Source organism: Trichosurus vulpecula, chromosome 4 (assembly GCF_011100635.1).
Source record: "Trichosurus vulpecula isolate mTriVul1 chromosome 4, mTriVul1.pri, whole genome shotgun sequence".
Taxonomy (NCBI): domain Eukaryota; kingdom Metazoa; phylum Chordata; class Mammalia; order Diprotodontia; family Phalangeridae; genus Trichosurus; species Trichosurus vulpecula.
The window spans coordinates 108,343,784-108,360,210 of NC_050576.1; the positions used below are offsets into that span (position 1 = coordinate 108,343,784).

Here is a 16,427-nt window from a genome sequence, read left to right on the forward strand (position 1 = left end):
TCCCCCAAGTAGCAAGTAGCAGAGATGGAATTCGGACCTGAGACCTTTTACTCCAAATCTGGTGCCCTTTGCATTATACCAAACTGCCATGTCAGCTTCCAATATATGTGGTAGCCCAGTCCCTGTGATAAGGAGTCCTCCTCCTGCATGAATCTCTGGACCCCAGTGACACCCCAGCTCATGAAGAAATGCAAACTGAAGAATCTCCTGGGGCACCCATGACTCTGGGTAGAACAGTTTCTACAAAGCAGGCTGGGAATTCCCTGGCATGGTTAGAAGAATTTCCAGGGAAATCAGAATCACTCCAAGAAATGAGAAAAAATGAAGAATCCTCCCTCCCCAAGACACCAGGAAAATGCCCAAACGTCTTTGGCGGTAGTCTGGGACATGGGAGAGGAATGTCCCAGAAGGATTCCATGGCTCAGTCGAGATAAGGTCCTACTGGACATGGCTAAATCTACCAGAAGATATTCATCTCTCTTGTTTTTAGGTGGGAAATGTGATGCCCAAGTTTGAAGCCAGTCTGGCTTCTACATCAGTTTCTCCCTCCAAGAAAAACATGGAGAGTATGGAGGTCCCTGCTTCCTCTTCCCTCAGCTAGGATGCTTGGGCAGAAACCCATCTGTTTGCAGCGTACTTTAAACTCCAATGATATAAAAGGTGCTGATGGAAAGCAAGAACTGGGGCTTATTCCCTCTCCCACCACCCTGGGTATCATGGTTAGAGAACTGGATTTGGAGTCAGGAAGACCTAGGTTCAAACTTGGCCTCAGACACTAACTACCTGTATGACTCTGGGCAAGCCACTTAATCCTTATCTGCCTCATTTTCCTCGGTTGAAAAGCGGGGACCTCCCTCACAGGGTTGTTGTGAGGATCAAATTATAACATATATAACGGATTTTTATAAACCTAAAAGAGCAGTGTAAATATTAACTATTATCATTGGCTCCTTAGAACAGGTATTACTTTGGCAACTATAGGGGAAAAGTGAACCCAGTTTGGGAAGAGAAATTCCCCTCCATTCAAACCAAACTTGTTGTGGGGGTGAAGGATTCCTCCTGTTCAGGGGTCCACTTTTACCATTAATATCTTACTAAGGTCGCCCTTGTCTCCTTGTCTGGAAGGCTGCTTGGCAAAGCTGAAGGGGGGGCGGGGTTCGGAGAGGGAGAGAAGGAGGGAAGGGAGACTTCAATCAAAAGTGAAAGTCTGGCCTTTACAACCTTTCCTGCAAGTTGAGACAGTTTCTGGGACTAAGAAAAGGAAGCCTAAGTAGGGACTTGACAGCGTCTCGGGGCGTCTCTCAAGCGTCTTGCGACTTAGTGCAGGGGTGTGGGGAAGTTGGGTTTGGCTGTACACCCACCCACTCACTCTCCAGGCTAACGGCTGCCTATGCTCTTAGGGTAGGGGGGTGAGGGGAGGATTTTAGTCGAAAAGAAAATTTCCCAAGGAGGAAGAGAAATCTCCTTCCTGGGTAGGATTGTTAAGGCCGCGGCGGAGCGGGGGGAGAGAGAGAAGACAGCAGGTGATATAGTACTCTCTTCCTCCTTATCCGCTCCCCCATCCCCCACCGCCTCCCCTAACCTTACACGTCCCCCGGCCATCCCGTCAAAGTACTGCTCCTTTCCCTTTTCATGCTGATGCGTTAGCCGAGGGGGGCCAGGAGGTTTCAGATCCTGTGGATTTGGGCTGGGAGTTAGAGGGGTGTGTGTGTGTGTGTGTGTGTGTGTGTGTGTGTGTGTGTGTGTGTGTGTGTGTGTGTGTGTGATGTGCAGAGCTAGAGCTGGGAGAGGGATGGTTATGGGCACTAAAGAAGGGTTAGAATGTGGTAGGAGTAGAGACGGGGGGCTTTCTGCCCAAATATTTCTTAGGTTGGAGTGTTCTCTGCTTCCTCACCTGCCCAGGCTTTCTCGGGGCCCTCCCCCAAAAGAAAAAGGGTCTGCAGGCTGTAAACCTAGCAGCCCCCCTCCTCCGCCCCACGACCCATCCCACCACTCCTTGGGGCGGTCAGTCCTTCCGTCAGTTAGTTAATTCCGTCCTCCCACCCCTCCATCTCCCCGCCCCCGTCCCTCCCCGCTGGCTGCGGTCCCTTTAAAGGCGCGCCCGGCGGGGGCCGCCCCTTCTCCCGGGGCTGACTCGGGAGTCGTGTTGCAGTCTTAGGGAGCTGCGGCAAGCCGGGCATGGCCATGGCGTCCCCGGCCATCGGGCAGCGCCCTTACTCGCTCCTGCTGGACCCGGAGCCTCCGCGCTACCTGCAGAGCCTGAGCGGCTCCGAGCCTCCTCCGCGGCCCGGGCGAACCCCGCGCCGCTGCGGCTCTGTGCCCATCTCCACCGCGCCCGGGGCGCACGACGGGCGCGGAGCGCGGGGGGCACTGGTGGGGGACCTGGAGCCGCAGCCTCGGCCCCCCAGGCTCCCTCGCTCCCTCCGGCCAGGGCTTCAGCAGAGGCTGCGGCGGCGCCCCGGGGCGCCGCGGCCCCCGGACGTGAGGAGCATCTTCGAGCAGCCGCGCGACCCGCGCGTCCCGGCTGAGCGCGGCGAGGGGCATTGCTTCATCGAGCTGGCTCTGCGGGCTGACTCCGGCTGGTGTGATCTGTGCGGCCGGGAGGTGCGACAGCGGGCGTTACGCTGTGCCAGTGAGTGATCGGGAAGGGGTGAGGGCTGCTGGTGGGGTGAACGGAGGGCAGAGGGGTGGGGGTGGGGGTGCGGGTAAGAGCCGGGGAGAAACGTCCTTAATCCAGGGACAAGGGCTTCTACCTTTCTCTGACCTCAAGAAGCCTCTGGAGGGCATATATGGGGGTTCCCTGCGTTTTCTACTCCAACTCCTGTCACGCATCTGGAAGCTTTGGTTACTGCCTGGGGAAGGATTTAGGAGCTAGTGACAAATCGTACCCCACCATCTCCCCACTGAAATGCCTGGGGCTGGTAGCCAAGGGCGCTGGATTGTCTCCTGGGCACTCATTTCCCCCCTCCCCGCCAATTCACGGGTTCTCACCTAATGATCCGTAGGCTGTATGACTGCTGCTGATGTTGTGATTTGGCCGTGGTATATAGGGGTTAATGACGTGCCTGATTGTTTACTAGAATAGGCAAAGCCCCCTCTCCCTCCACTCGTTGGAGGGTTAGGTAATACACATTGGGGTAGGGGTAGAGGAACCCCCCCACACCCCACCGTTGTTGGAAATAGTTCGAGATATAAGGAGAAACCAAGATCAGAGCCACCCAATGACCTCTGAAATCTTTGAACTTCTGTCTCTGTTTTTATCGCCTTCCTCTTCCTCCTCCTCCTCCTAGATTCCTGCAGTAGTTATTATCATCCTCTAAAATTATCCAGCTCTGTGTGGTTTCCCTCCCTCTGTAGCTCCCAAGCCCCTATTGGCTCTTATCCACTCCTCTCCCTTCCTCAGCACACAAACATAATAAATCACTGGGCACCTAGAATATGGATTTTCTGAGCAACTCTGCAGTGATCTTGGGTGTCTGTATTGTTTTCCATATTTTCCCTACCCTGGTGTAGGGTACGGATTTTTTTAATGGGTGTCTATTTTCTAAAGGATGTTGCAGTCCTTGAGAAAGAATTTAATAGATTGGTTTAAAGATTTTTTTCTCAACCTAAATAGTGCCACAGCCTCTGACAAGCATCACAAGTGGGATGTGGTTTGAATCCTTCCCTAGAAATGCTTTTCCAGGTAATGCCCTTTACTCCCTAGCACCTGGCTGTGTGGTATCGGGCAGAAGATTTCTTCCAAACGCTACTGTGAAAACCCTACTGTGCGTGTCTGTCTGTAGACCACGGCAGACTCTGATATGTACATCCTGACAGCAGCCTTTGCTGGGCTGTAGGAGGAAAAAGGACGAAGACCTTAAGTCTGGCTCAGGCAGGAGTACTTAGTGGTTGAGAACATGGCTACAGCTGCTGTCAGAGCTCCTCCAATACCGAGGGAGGAAAAATCAAAGCATAACCTCCCTCTGTCCAGAATGCTTTAGAAATGCTCTTGACATTCCAGAGAAACCAGGTGGGATATTCCCATGACTCTCTTCAGCAGGCATCCCTGGCTTCTCCTAGTGGCATAGGCTGCATGCCTGTGACAGTCTGCCTTTTACTACAGAGGAAGGGCAGATACCCCAGCTTGGATAGGCTTACAGAATACAGGATCTGGAAGAGACCTGAGAGAGCACCCATCCACTCCTATCTCTGCTCTCCCTTCATTTCACACCGGAAGCCATCGAGACAGTATTCATTTTTCCACTGGGAATTGTCTTTATTATAGCCTTGTTTTGGAGCAGGGTTTGGAGAGTTGATATTAATCTTGGAATCTCTTACATGTGGCTTTAAAAATCTATGTTTTGACTTATTCAGGGATGTTAGTATTGGGGGTACCTTGTATGTGTGGAATGTATATATGTCTTGGTGTATATTCATATGTGTGTTTACATGTGAATGTATATAAGTATGCATGCTACTCTGTGGTTAAGTGACTAGGTCCTCATTTTCTTTCTTATCACATATGAGAGTTGGTTCTTCCATAAGAATAGCTGATAAGGGAGTATCTGAGAGTGCCAAGAATGTTGGGTTAAGTATCCCAAAAATCCTCCTAGTAGAATGGAAGCCATTTAAAAGCAGGGACAAGTTTTTTTTTTCAAGTTTTTGTTCTATCTTTGTATCCTCAGTGCCAAGGAAAGTCAGGATGGAGTAGAAAGTAGAGAGCTAGCCCTTGAATCAGGAGTCCCACCTCTAACACATACTGTGTGTTCCTGGGCAAGTCAGGTATTTGTCAGTGACCCCAGGCAGCCATCTAAGGCTCCAAGTTGCAGAGTGGGGACTAACCTGTATTGGTAGAGGGAGTTTCCTCATTGGGAATTTTCTCTGCCACTGAAATCTCAGGTCTAGCCTTAAAAAAAAGAGACAATCCTTACTGATTTATATACATAGTACAGTTATCCCTTCCACATCTTGGGGTCAGGGGTACGGCACCCCTGTGATCTGGAAAATCCCTGTAAAAATTTTTTGGCCCTCCCTTAGTACCAGAGAAGAAGTCTGAATTATTATGGTATTAAAAGATAAAATATGTTGATATACATGTATTTTATGTATTTCTGAGTTTCGGAGCTTTTTCTGTGTCGTCTGCTGGCCTTCGAGTGTCATCTGCTGCTTTCATAAAACTCCTCCAAAGTTCCCATTTAATTTCTTATGCCAACCCAGGATATGCGGAAACCATGATGTAGAAAGTCAAAATATGGAAGGGATAACTGTAGATGCTTAATAAATGACAGTTTCATTGGGCTAGATAGATTTCAACATTGGGCTCCATTCTCTCCATTAGTATAATTGTTCCTCTCTCCCACAGTTAAAGGTACTAAGGAAACAGGGATTGTAATTTGGCATTATTGTTTAACTGCCTCCATCGAAGTCCTACCCTAATGCCTCACCGTGGCATGGAGGTGAGCCTGGGTCCTTGCTTTGCTCTGGCAGCAGAGCACACACTGGAAGGTCTTACCAAATTAGAAAGGTAAGAGATTTTGGCAGTGGTTCCATGACCAGCCCAACTAAGTCTGTAGAGGCTCATCACTAAAGGGTCGTTACCAGGTCATGATTTTTTTTTCTATCCACAGACAGCCACAAAGGGTGCCTATTAAAGTCAAGAAGAGGTGATTGCCTGGGTTGGTGGAGAGAGAATCTGCACTCAGCCAACAGGCCTTTACTAAGCACTTGTGTTAAGTGCTGGAAATCCATAAGGGGTGAAAAATGAAACAAGACTTGCCCTCAAGGAGCTTACATTCGATTAGGAAAAACATCATGTATATATACAGGTATAGGCCTAGAGTCAAAATCTGGCCTTAGACACTCACTAGCTGTGTGACCTTGGGCAAGTCACTTAACCCTGGTTGCCTCAGTTTCCTCATCTGTAAAATGAGCTGGAGAAGGGAATAGCAAACCACCCTAGTATCTTTGCCAAGAAAACCACAAATGGGGTCATGAAGAGCCAGATAAGCTAAAAGGAGGCAAGATACAAAGCAATCTAAGAAAGGAAGACACAAGCTGATGAAATCAGGAATCCTTTCAATCTGAAGGCAGTTCTGAAAGGTTTGTGACCTGTAGCTGGGCTAGGGCAATCGAGAGATTCTAACAGTGTAAAAATGAAAGGCAGGGCTGGCAGGACTAATAGACTAACTTAATTTAACAAAAATAAAGGAGACTTTATTTCTTTTTTTTGTGCTTACACCAAGAGAACGGGTCTCAGAAATCCTTCTCCCCAATTCCCAAGCAAGGCTGTGACAGTGTGTGTCCATTCTGACTTTGTGTTGGGCCCTGTGTTATGGGGGGCGGGGAAGAGAAAAAATCTTGGCTTCAGATCCTGGCCAGAGTGCTAGACTTGGAATCAGGAAGACCTGAAGTCAAATCCAGCTTCAGGCACTTACTAGCGGTATGATCTTAGGCAAGTTTGTACCTGCTCTGTGCCTCAGTTTCCCCATCTGTAAAATGAGGATAATAATATTGAGGTTCTTTTGAGGATCAAATGAGATAATCTATGTAAAGCTCTTAACAAATCCTATATCTCTATATATAGATATATGTATGTATGTATATGTATATATGTATATACATATAACAAATCCTATATATATATAAAAATCATATATATGTGTGTATATATATATTTTTTTCTGAAAAGTAGTGTGAGTTGCCTGAAGTGTGTGACTTTAGGCAAGTCACATCACTTTTCAAGGTCTGAGGAAAATGAGAAGTTTGAATCTCCGAAATCCTTTCACACACTGATACTCTGTGATTCGCTATCATCTCTGTATCGTTAGGGTATCAACTTTCTAAGCAGATTGGATCACTTTCAAATTCTACCTTGTCTCTGGGTCATGGAGAGGACTTCGGGTCTAGTGAGCCTTTCTGAAGCTAATGAAAGGGATGCCATCAAAGGAAGTCCATTGCAGCTGCAGCCCACTGTCCTCCCGATGCCAGTGGCTCTGCATCTGTTCTGGCGGTATTAGCTGAAGATGGATCGCATTTCACCCAGCAGCTCGTTGTCAAGATTTAAATTTCCCCAATCTTAGGAATAAGGTAATGATAGATGCAGCAGGAAGGATAAGAGCTATGAAACCCATCAGTTGGAGCATGAAGTTAACATCTGGAAAAGGGGTAGCAGCTGGGTGTGTTCATTTTCCATGTTGGAAAAATGAGTTTTTAATCTTCAGTACTTGAGGGATTTGCGACTTCACAGGTCCATCAACACAAATCACAGTCAGTCTCTGCCTTTGTAGGTGATCTTTGAGAGTGGCTATGCAGCTCTTTTTGTAGTGGGAAAGAATTGGAAATTGAGGGCATGTCCATCCATTGGGGAATGGCTGAACAAGTTGTGGTATATGAATGCAATGGAATACGACTGTGCTATAAGAAATGATGAGCAGGAGGACTTCAGAAAAACCTGGAAAGACTTACATGAGCTGATGCAAAGTGAAGTGAGCAGAACCAGGAGAACATTGTACACAGTGACAGAAATACTGTACAATGATCAACTCTGAATGACTTAATTATTCTCAGCAATACAATGATCCAAGGCAATTCTGAAAGACTCATTTCCAGAGAAAGAACCGATGATGGAGTTTGAATGCAGATGGAAGCATACTGTTTTTCAATTTCTGTATTTTTTCCTGGTTCTTTTCCCATTTGGGTTTGTACTGAATAAAATAGTAATAATAAAAGAGAGTGGGTATGCCCCACACCTGCTCAGTCCTCAAAAAATCATAGAGCGAGGACTAAAAGTGGCCTCAGAGGTCTTCTAGTCCAACCCACTCATTCTATAGATGGAAGAAACTGAAGTGACTTGACCAAGGTAACCCAACTTGATAAGGGACAGAGGCAACATTGAACTTTTGAGTTCTATACCTATCATTGTTTGCACAGAAACTTGATGCCTGCCAGAGACTCTTCAAACATAGCTAAGCTGATCCTCAAACAACAGACAAGCGCTTTATCCCTGGGTCCGTGTTCAAAGCCTTTCCAGCTTGGTAGCTAGCCTCTTCAAGTTTAAACATCACTGGTATAACCTGTAGTGACACAAGGTTGCCTTCAGGCTGAATGGAGGCACTAGAAGAGGACTTTGGTGGAAAGAATTGTGTGTGCATGAGAGACAGACACAGAGAGAGACACAGAGACAGAGAGGCAGAGACAGAGATACAGAGAGACAGACAGAAACAGACAGCTAGAGACACAGAGACAGAGACACAGAGAGAGACAGAGAGACAGAGACAGAGAGAGACAGAAGCAAACAGACAGAGACAGAGAGAGAAGAGGCAGGGATTTTTTGAAAGGCAAGGTTCTCATGCAGTGCTACAGCCTCAGAAACTCATCTTCCCCCACCCCTGCCATTGTGAATGATAATGGCTCAGGTTTCTATAGGACTTTGTGGTTTACAGAGAGCTTTCCTCACAATATCCCCGTGAGGATGTAGGACAAGTTATTTTCCTCATTTTATAGGTGAGGGAATTGAGGGTCTAACAATAATAATTTTTGTCCTTGTTCTTCAGTCATTTTCAGTCACGTCCAACTGTGACCATATTTGAAGTTTTCTTGGCAGAGATATCGGAGTGGTTCGCCATTTCCTTCTCCACCTCATTTTACAGATGAGGAAACTGAGGCAAACAGGGGATCGTACAGGTGGCAAGTGTCTGAGGCTGGATTTGGACTCGGGTCTAGCTGCCTCCAGGCCTGGCACTCTATCCACTGCATCCCCTAGCTGACTAATAATGATAATAGCTATCATTTCTGTAACACCCACTATGTGTCCAGAACTGTGCTATGTACTTTACAATTATCTCATTGATCCTCCCAACAACCTTTTCGAGGTAGATGCTATGGTTATCCCCATTTTACAGATGAGGAAACGGAGGCAAACAGAAGTTAAGTGACTTGCCCAGGGACACACAGCTAAGTGTCTGAGGTTAGATTTGAGCTCAAGTCTTCTGGACTCCAGTCTTGTTTACTGCACCACCCAGCTGTGGAGTAACTTGCCCATAGCCACACTATAGATAGATAGGTAAGAATATTATCTGTGTACATGTCATGGAATTACAGAATCTCAGAATCAGAATAATCTCAGAGATGAAACTCTACCCAAGTAGGATTAATTCCATGTGCAGCATAATAGCTGGTATATATATGTCTATAGCCCTTTAAAGTTTGCAAAGCACTTTTACTTACATTATCTCTTTAATCCTTACCACATGGAAGGGTCCGGGTGGATACTACATCTATTATTATGTCCATTTTGCAGGTGAGAAAATTGAGTCTCCCCCAAGAGTTAGTCTCGTGGAGGTTAACTGACTTGTCCATGGTTGTGCAGCTAGTTAATTTTAGAGGTGAAATTTGAACCCAGGCCTCTCTTGTCTCTGAGTCTAGCATTTTTTTCCACTTCCCATCCCAGCCTCAGAACCAAATCTGGAGCCTGAGTCTCCTGATTACAAAGCCAGTGGTCTTTTTATTCCTTGAAAGTCCTCTTTCCTGTCTCCAGCTCACCCCTACTTCCAAACCTTTATTTGGGGGCCATTCTCTTTAACTCTGAAGTTATGAGCAAAAAAGTATAGTCTAACTCATTTCCATTAGCAACTGAAGCTGAAATTTTTCAATGTAGGAGGGAGGGCTGGGGGAGAAATTCCTCTATGAGATTCCAAGAGGGAATAGTAAACAAAGAAGCCTGGAGCCTGCTCTCTGGCTGGATTCCCAGGTCCCTACTCCCAGGAATGTCGCCTCTGGGTCGCTGACACCCCCTTCACGAGAGGCATAGTTACCGGAACATCAAATGTATATGTTAAATGTCACTATGTTAGTTGGCCCTGATCCTGATCATTGTTTAATGCTGCTGTCAGTATTATCTCTCTGCATCAGGACCTCAGTGATCCCTGTCTTTATGTTGTCGTTGCTGCTGAGCCGTTTTCAGCTGCCCTCAAGAATAGTGTTAGGAGACATTTATATAGCAATGCATTATGGTTTGCAAAGTACTTTCTGTTGTGATGGGTAGCGTTCTTATTCAGTGCAGGGAGAAGAGCTTCAAATGTAATGGAATCCACATAGGCATTGAGGGGATGCTCTGGACACTTTGCATATCCTGGAGGGAGTCCTCATGTTCCACATTCATGGGGCCTGGCTCTGATAGAGCTGCACGGTCAGCTATGTGACATAGTGGATAGAGTGTGGGGCCTGGAAGATTAAGAGGTATAATAATTATGTTATCTTTCAGATCCAAAGTTCAAATTCAGCCTGTGGGACCCTGGGCAAGTCACTTAATTGCTGTCTGTCTCAGTTTCTTCTTCTGTAACATGGGGATTAATAACCGCACCTACCTCCCATGGGTGCTGTGAGGTTCAAAACAGGTATTTGTAGTGTACCTCGCAAACTTTAAAGTGTTTTATAAATACTAGCTCTTTAGACTAGAGGTTTTTAACCTGGGGTCTGTGGCCTTGTTTATATATAGATGTTTAATATAGATAAGAGTATTTCAATATAATTGGTTTCCCTTGTGATCCTATGTATTTTATTTTATGCAGTTAAAAACATTGAGGCAGCTAAGTGGCGCAATGTAGAGTGCCAGGCCTGGAGTCAGAAAGACCTGAGTTCATTTGGCCTCAGACACTTACTGGCTATGTGACCCTGGGCAAGTCACTTCACCATGTTTGCCTCAGTTTCCACACCTGTAAAATGAGCGGCAGAAGGAAATGGCAAACCACTCCAGTGTCTCTGCCAAGAAAACCCCAAATGGGGACATGACTGGAAACTTGACTCAACGGCAATTAAAGACGTACTGAGAAGGCCTCCACAGCCCTCACCAGATTGCCAAAGGGCCCCTTATACAAAAAAAAAAAAAAAAGAAAAGGAAAGAACCTTTGTCTTGAACAATCAGACCTGCTCGTCGTTCTAGTAGATCCCCCTTCCACTGGGCAGGACCGCTTCCAGCCTCAAGACCAACCTGTTTAATCTCCTCCCTTAGCCTCTGCTCCCACCCTGAGTCTTGTTTTCACTTGCCCCACTCACCTGTTTGTCAGCTCGCCACAGCTTCACCTCAGAGCTCTGAGTTGTTGAAGTTTGTCTGCCTTTGTGTGATTCCCTGTGGTAACCAACAGTCTCCTTCGCTTGACTTCTCTGTCTGTACTGTTTTTGTCTTGAGCTTGGCTCAGGTGGTAGTAGTAGTAGCAGCAGCAGCAGCGGTAGTAGTTGTAATAACTAGAATTTATATGGTGCTTTGAAGTTTGCAAAGCATTTCATATATGTTGTCTTCTTTGATCCTCACAACAACCTTGCAAGGTCAGTGTTATCATTTTTTTTTTGGAGGGGGGAAGATGGGCAATTGGGGTTAAGTGACTTGCCCAAGGTCACACAGCTAGTAAGTGTGTCAAGTGTCTGAAGCTGGATTTGAACTCAGGTCCTCCCGACTCCAGCGCTGGTGCTCTACTCACTGCGCCACCTGGCTGCCCCCGATCGGTGTTGTTCTTACCCCCAGTTTACAGATGAGGAAACTGAGAATCAGAAGTTGAACTGCCCAACATCCTGTGGGTGGATTGTGTTGGAAGTAACATTTGCACTCATGTCTTCCTGACTCCTGGTCTAGCACTCCACCACCTAGCCCTCAAGGGAATATATACCCTGCCAGCATCATAGAGCCCAGAAGCCTACCATGCTGAGCTGCAAGTTCCTTTGAGTTCCTAGTCCAACCCCCTCACTTTACAGGTGAGGAAACTGTGACCCAAGGTGGTGAAGTGACTCATCCAAAGTCATGCAGGTAGGGAATACCAGAGGTAGGATTTGAACCCAGGTCCTCTGATTGAGGTCAATGCCCCTTCCACTGTGCCACAAGTTTGAAGATGGGACTTCCCCGCCCCCCACCCCATGGAGAGTTGTCTGCATTCTCCCGTGGGTGTTGAGCCAATGAGTCTGGTTCTGCTGAAGGGTGTGTGAGTGTGTGTGTATCTGCGTGTGCTTGTGCGAGTGTGCATGTGCATGCATCCTTGCTCATCCGCCTGAAAGCCCGTGACTGTTTTCTCGGATTTTTTTTCAGTGGGGGGAGGAGGGGCAGCGAAGGAGCTGACAGGTGAAAGATGCTGCCTCTCGCTGATATGTTTGTGCAGAGGGAGGATGTGCCCCCTCCCTTTCCAGCTGGTGTGGGGGCGTTAATCAGTGATAACTCACTGAGAGAGGGCCCTTCCATAACGAGGTCTGAGGCAGGCGCCCTGCAGTCCTGGTCTCAGGTCCTGGTCCTGCCTACTCATTCCTCCCTCCTCCCCCCACCCCCATGAAAGGGAAAGGATTGAGGTGTTGGCTTGGTTTCCCATTCACTGGAGCATGAAATTTCCCAATTACAGACTGAGGGGGTTTGAATCCCAGGTACGGTCAAAAATGATTAATGCTGCTTGTCTGCTAGTCTAATTAGACTTGGTAATGAATGTATCTGTTCTCTTGCTACTTCTAAAGGGGATCTAAAATGAGTTGCCTGCGTATTCCCTTCCTTGCAAGGGCTCTATCCTGGGGTCCTGCCAGTTCTCCCGAAGTTCAGTGCTTAATCCTCTGGTGACCCGGATGGACAGGTCTGGCGGGGAGGAGGGGTGGAAGAGGAAGGAGACAAGCCTCCTCTCATCCGGGTCATATCTGTCCAGCCAGAGAGGTGTGTTCATCCTTGGCCCAGATGCCAACCGATCCCCAGTTCAGAGTTGCTGTGTGCTAACGTAAGCTTCTGGCTTGACCAGGTGAGTCCTAGGAATGCTAATGAGCATGGTCTGAATTCCTTGGATTTCTGTAGTGCCTCTCCTTTGAAGAGCTTTTTAGGTCTTCTCATGCTCATTAGCACATTCGATCAAAAATGCCATAAAGTCAGGATGTTGGGATGCTTCCATCCGTTTCATACATGGCGGCAACTGGGTCATAAGCTTACAGGATCATAGGTTTAGAGACAGAAGATACGCTTAGATGTGCACCTGCCTTTGAAAGATGAGGAAACTGAAGCCTGGAGAATCTTAATGATTTGCCTGGGGTCAAAGAGGCTGGAAGTTACTTGGGATCTGAACACAAAACCCTCAACTCTAAATCCATTTTCATTCCATGATGCTGACTCCCAGCGCTGGGTATCACACACCCACCCACAAGCATGAAGATGGGACCAGAGCTAGAGCCTGCTAATCTGGACCTTTTTCAGACTGACTTTTAGAGCTAGTGACCTTGAGCCCTCAAAGGTATTGTTTTCCTGCTTACACAATACCCATCACTTCTGCCTGGGTGGCAGTTGCGTAGGATGGAAGTATCCTACCATCATCCCAGATCGATCCTGCTTTTTTTCCTGTTGGCTCCTCCCCCTTTGTCTTCCTCCTTGATCCCTCTTCTTTGCCCTGTTTTCTCAGTTTCCCCTCCTGTGAGCTGAGTCTGCAGTTGGACCGGCTTATAAGGAAAGTCTCCAGCATGAAACAATTAAGATTGGTAAAGAACGTGCAAAAACATCTCTAGCCTTGTTGGGTCATTACTATCCACATTCCTCAGATGGCTGAGTGATTGTGCCTGGGTGTGTATTTGTAGACATGCAAATCGTGCCTCTTCCCCTGGTTAAATTGGATGTTAGCCCATAATGTGTCACCCATTCAGATGGTCTGTTATGGTGGGGGAGCTTGGACAAGTTTGCATCATGGCACCTTCCTCTCTGCTCCCTCCCCCTTGTCAAGTGTGCCCCCCTCCCTTCTTCCTCCCTCTGTAGGGAAGTGCTGGCCACAGCCCAATACCAGAGCTGGAACAGCTGGCTGGGCCCATGATTTTGTATTGAATCATCTCACTCCCAAGCTCTATCCAGGTGGATTTGGAGGGAATGAAAAGGGGTGGTGAAAATAGAGACAAGTCATGAGGACAGGTGGGCAGCACTCACCTGTGGCCATATTTGAATTGGGCTGTGTTTAGTGGATTGCCTGGAAAAGCCTCTTTACACCACATTCCAGTCCTCCTCCCTGTTCTGTCTACAAACAGGCTTCTAGGGTGGGGTGGGTCCTAAGGCAGAGCCAGGAAGTCCCTCGGGCGGTTTGCCTATGGCAACCGTGAAAACAAGGCCTGGCCTACCTTGCCCTCCCTGCCTTAAGAAGTAACCTGATCACATACTGTCAGAAATCCCCTAGGCCAACCCCATCATTTCACAGGCCAGGCAGCAAGGCTGACCAAAGGGAACTGGAGAGCCATAGCCTGGAAAAAAGAAGTCTCAGGGAGCCATGGTATCTGTTTCCAAATATCTGAAGGGGTGTTATAGAGGTGCAGCGACACAGTAGAAACAAGACAGGATGGAGCATCAAAGGATCACAATTCAAATCCCAGCCCCCCAATCAATCAATCAATGAGCTTTCATTAAGCCCCTACTGTGTGCCAAGGACCACACTACCTTTGTGAACCTGAGTAATACTAACAATAATAAACATTTATAGAGTACTTTAAAGTTTGCAAAACATTTTATATGTGTTCATTCATTTGATTCTAACAACCCTCTGAAGTAAGTAGGTGATACGATTATCCCCATTTTACACATGAGGAAATCAAGGGGTTAAATGAGTCACACAGCTAAGTTTTTTTGGATTGTTCAGTCATTTTAGTCATGTCAGACTCTTCGTGACCCCGTTTGGGATTTTCTTGTCAAAGATAATGGAGTGGTTTGCCATTTCCTTCTCCAGCTCATTTTACATTTGAGGCTTTCTTGGAAAAGATACTGGAGTAGTTTGCCATTTCCTTATCCAGTTCATTTTACAGTGAGGAAACTGAGGCAAACAGGATTAAGTGACTTGCCCAAGGTCAGGAAGCCGAGTAGCTGAGGCTGCATTTGCACTCAAGAAGAGAGTCTTCCTGACTCTTAGGTCTGGCACTCTTCGCCACCTAGCTGCCGGATCTCACAGTTAAGTGACTGTCTAATTGAAATCTAAGCACCAAGTACCACTTAACTATCTGAAATTGTCTTACCTTACTCAGCCTCAGTTCCCTCACCCGTAAAATGAAAGGGTTGGTCTGAATGACCTCCAAGTTGCCTTTTATTTCCAAATCTATGATCCTGTGTCCAACCGACTCTGCTTGGTCCCAAAGGACAGACTAGTTGCTGGAGAGAAACAGATTGCAACTCTGTATAAGGAAAATCTTTCCTGTAGTATTTGTTGATTTGAATGAAAGCTGCCCCAAAGTGGACTGGGCTGTGTCTGGAGGTAGTGGGTTCTCCTCCCCAGAGTACTTGGATCATTGAGAGTTGGCTGAATCTAAGGGACTTCTAGTAAATATATTTTCAAATAATTGTTAGTGATGTCTTTTATGCTGTATTTTCCACTGTATTCCTTCCCACAACCCAACCTTCACTGCCCAGAGAGCCATCCCCCATAATAAAGAATAAAACAGAAGGGCAAAAGGGATCAGCAAAACTAACCAATATATCTACTAATCAAGGTGCCACAGTCTTCCAACTCTGCAAGGAAGCAAGGAGAGATCTCTTTTCATATCTCTTCTTAGGGATCAAGATTTGTCATAACTTTTTAATATTCATTTTTTAAATAATATTTTGTAATATTTATAATATATAATATTTTATTATATTCACTTTTCATCTATTTTTTTCTATGTGTGTTGTTATATATATTGTCTTCCTGGTTTTGCTGACTTCACTTTATATCAATCAATCCATTTAAGTCTTCCCATGCATTTCTGTATTCATCACTTCTTATAGCACAGTGGTATTCCGTTACAATAACGTTCTACAACTCGTTTAGACATTTTCCAATCAATGAGCACCTTTGTTTGCAGTTCTTTGTTATCACATCAAGTGCTGTTGTAAAAAAAATTTTGGTGAATGGGGGACCTTTCTATTTGTCATTGACCTTGTTGTGAGTATACTCTTGGTCGTGGAATCTCTGGGTCAAAGGGCATAGACATTTTAGTCAACATCCTTAACAGAATTTCAAACTGCCTTCCAGAATCCTTATACCGACTCACAGCTCCACCAGCAAAGCATCAGTGTGCCCATCTTTCCACATCCCCTCCAATATTAACTGTTCCCATCTTCTGTCATCTTTTCCAATTTGCTGAGGCAAGTTGAAACCTCAGGATTCTGCTGATTTGCATTTCTCTTAGTATTAATGATTGGCAGCAGTCCTGCTTCTGGTTGTTAATAGTTGGCTGTTTTTGGGAGCATTCTTTGCTCATATTCTTTGACTACTGAAGTAAATATTTTCATAATGATTTCTAAATTCTTTGTGGATCTGGGATTTTTGGAGTGGGGTGCAGAGTATTCTCTCCACAGATGCAGATTGAAAGCTCTTCTCCCTTTGGGAGTTGTGACAAAAATGTTTCTCACTTGGGGGCAGACTTTTTTAGTTGGTCCCTCCTAGACTGGTTCTCAGACAGACAACAGATGTATGACCTATCCCTGGATCCAT

The 16,427-nt window shown here is 46.3% G+C and overlaps 1 protein-coding gene across 2 annotated transcripts in view; it reads left to right on the forward strand.

Annotated features, from left to right (window-relative positions):
• The first annotated feature begins 2,178 nt into the window (after positions 1 to 2,178).
• Positions 2,179 to 16,427, forward strand: part of RASSF5 (Ras association domain family member 5) — a 112,762-nt gene continuing 98,513 nt past the window's right edge. For both annotated transcript variants that reach the window (XM_036753238.1, XM_036753239.1), the window contains exon 1: positions 2,179 to 2,632. In XM_036753238.1, the coding sequence (XP_036609133.1) occupies positions 2,179 to 2,632 (454 nt within the window). The remainder of the gene's footprint in view (positions 2,633 to 16,427) is intronic.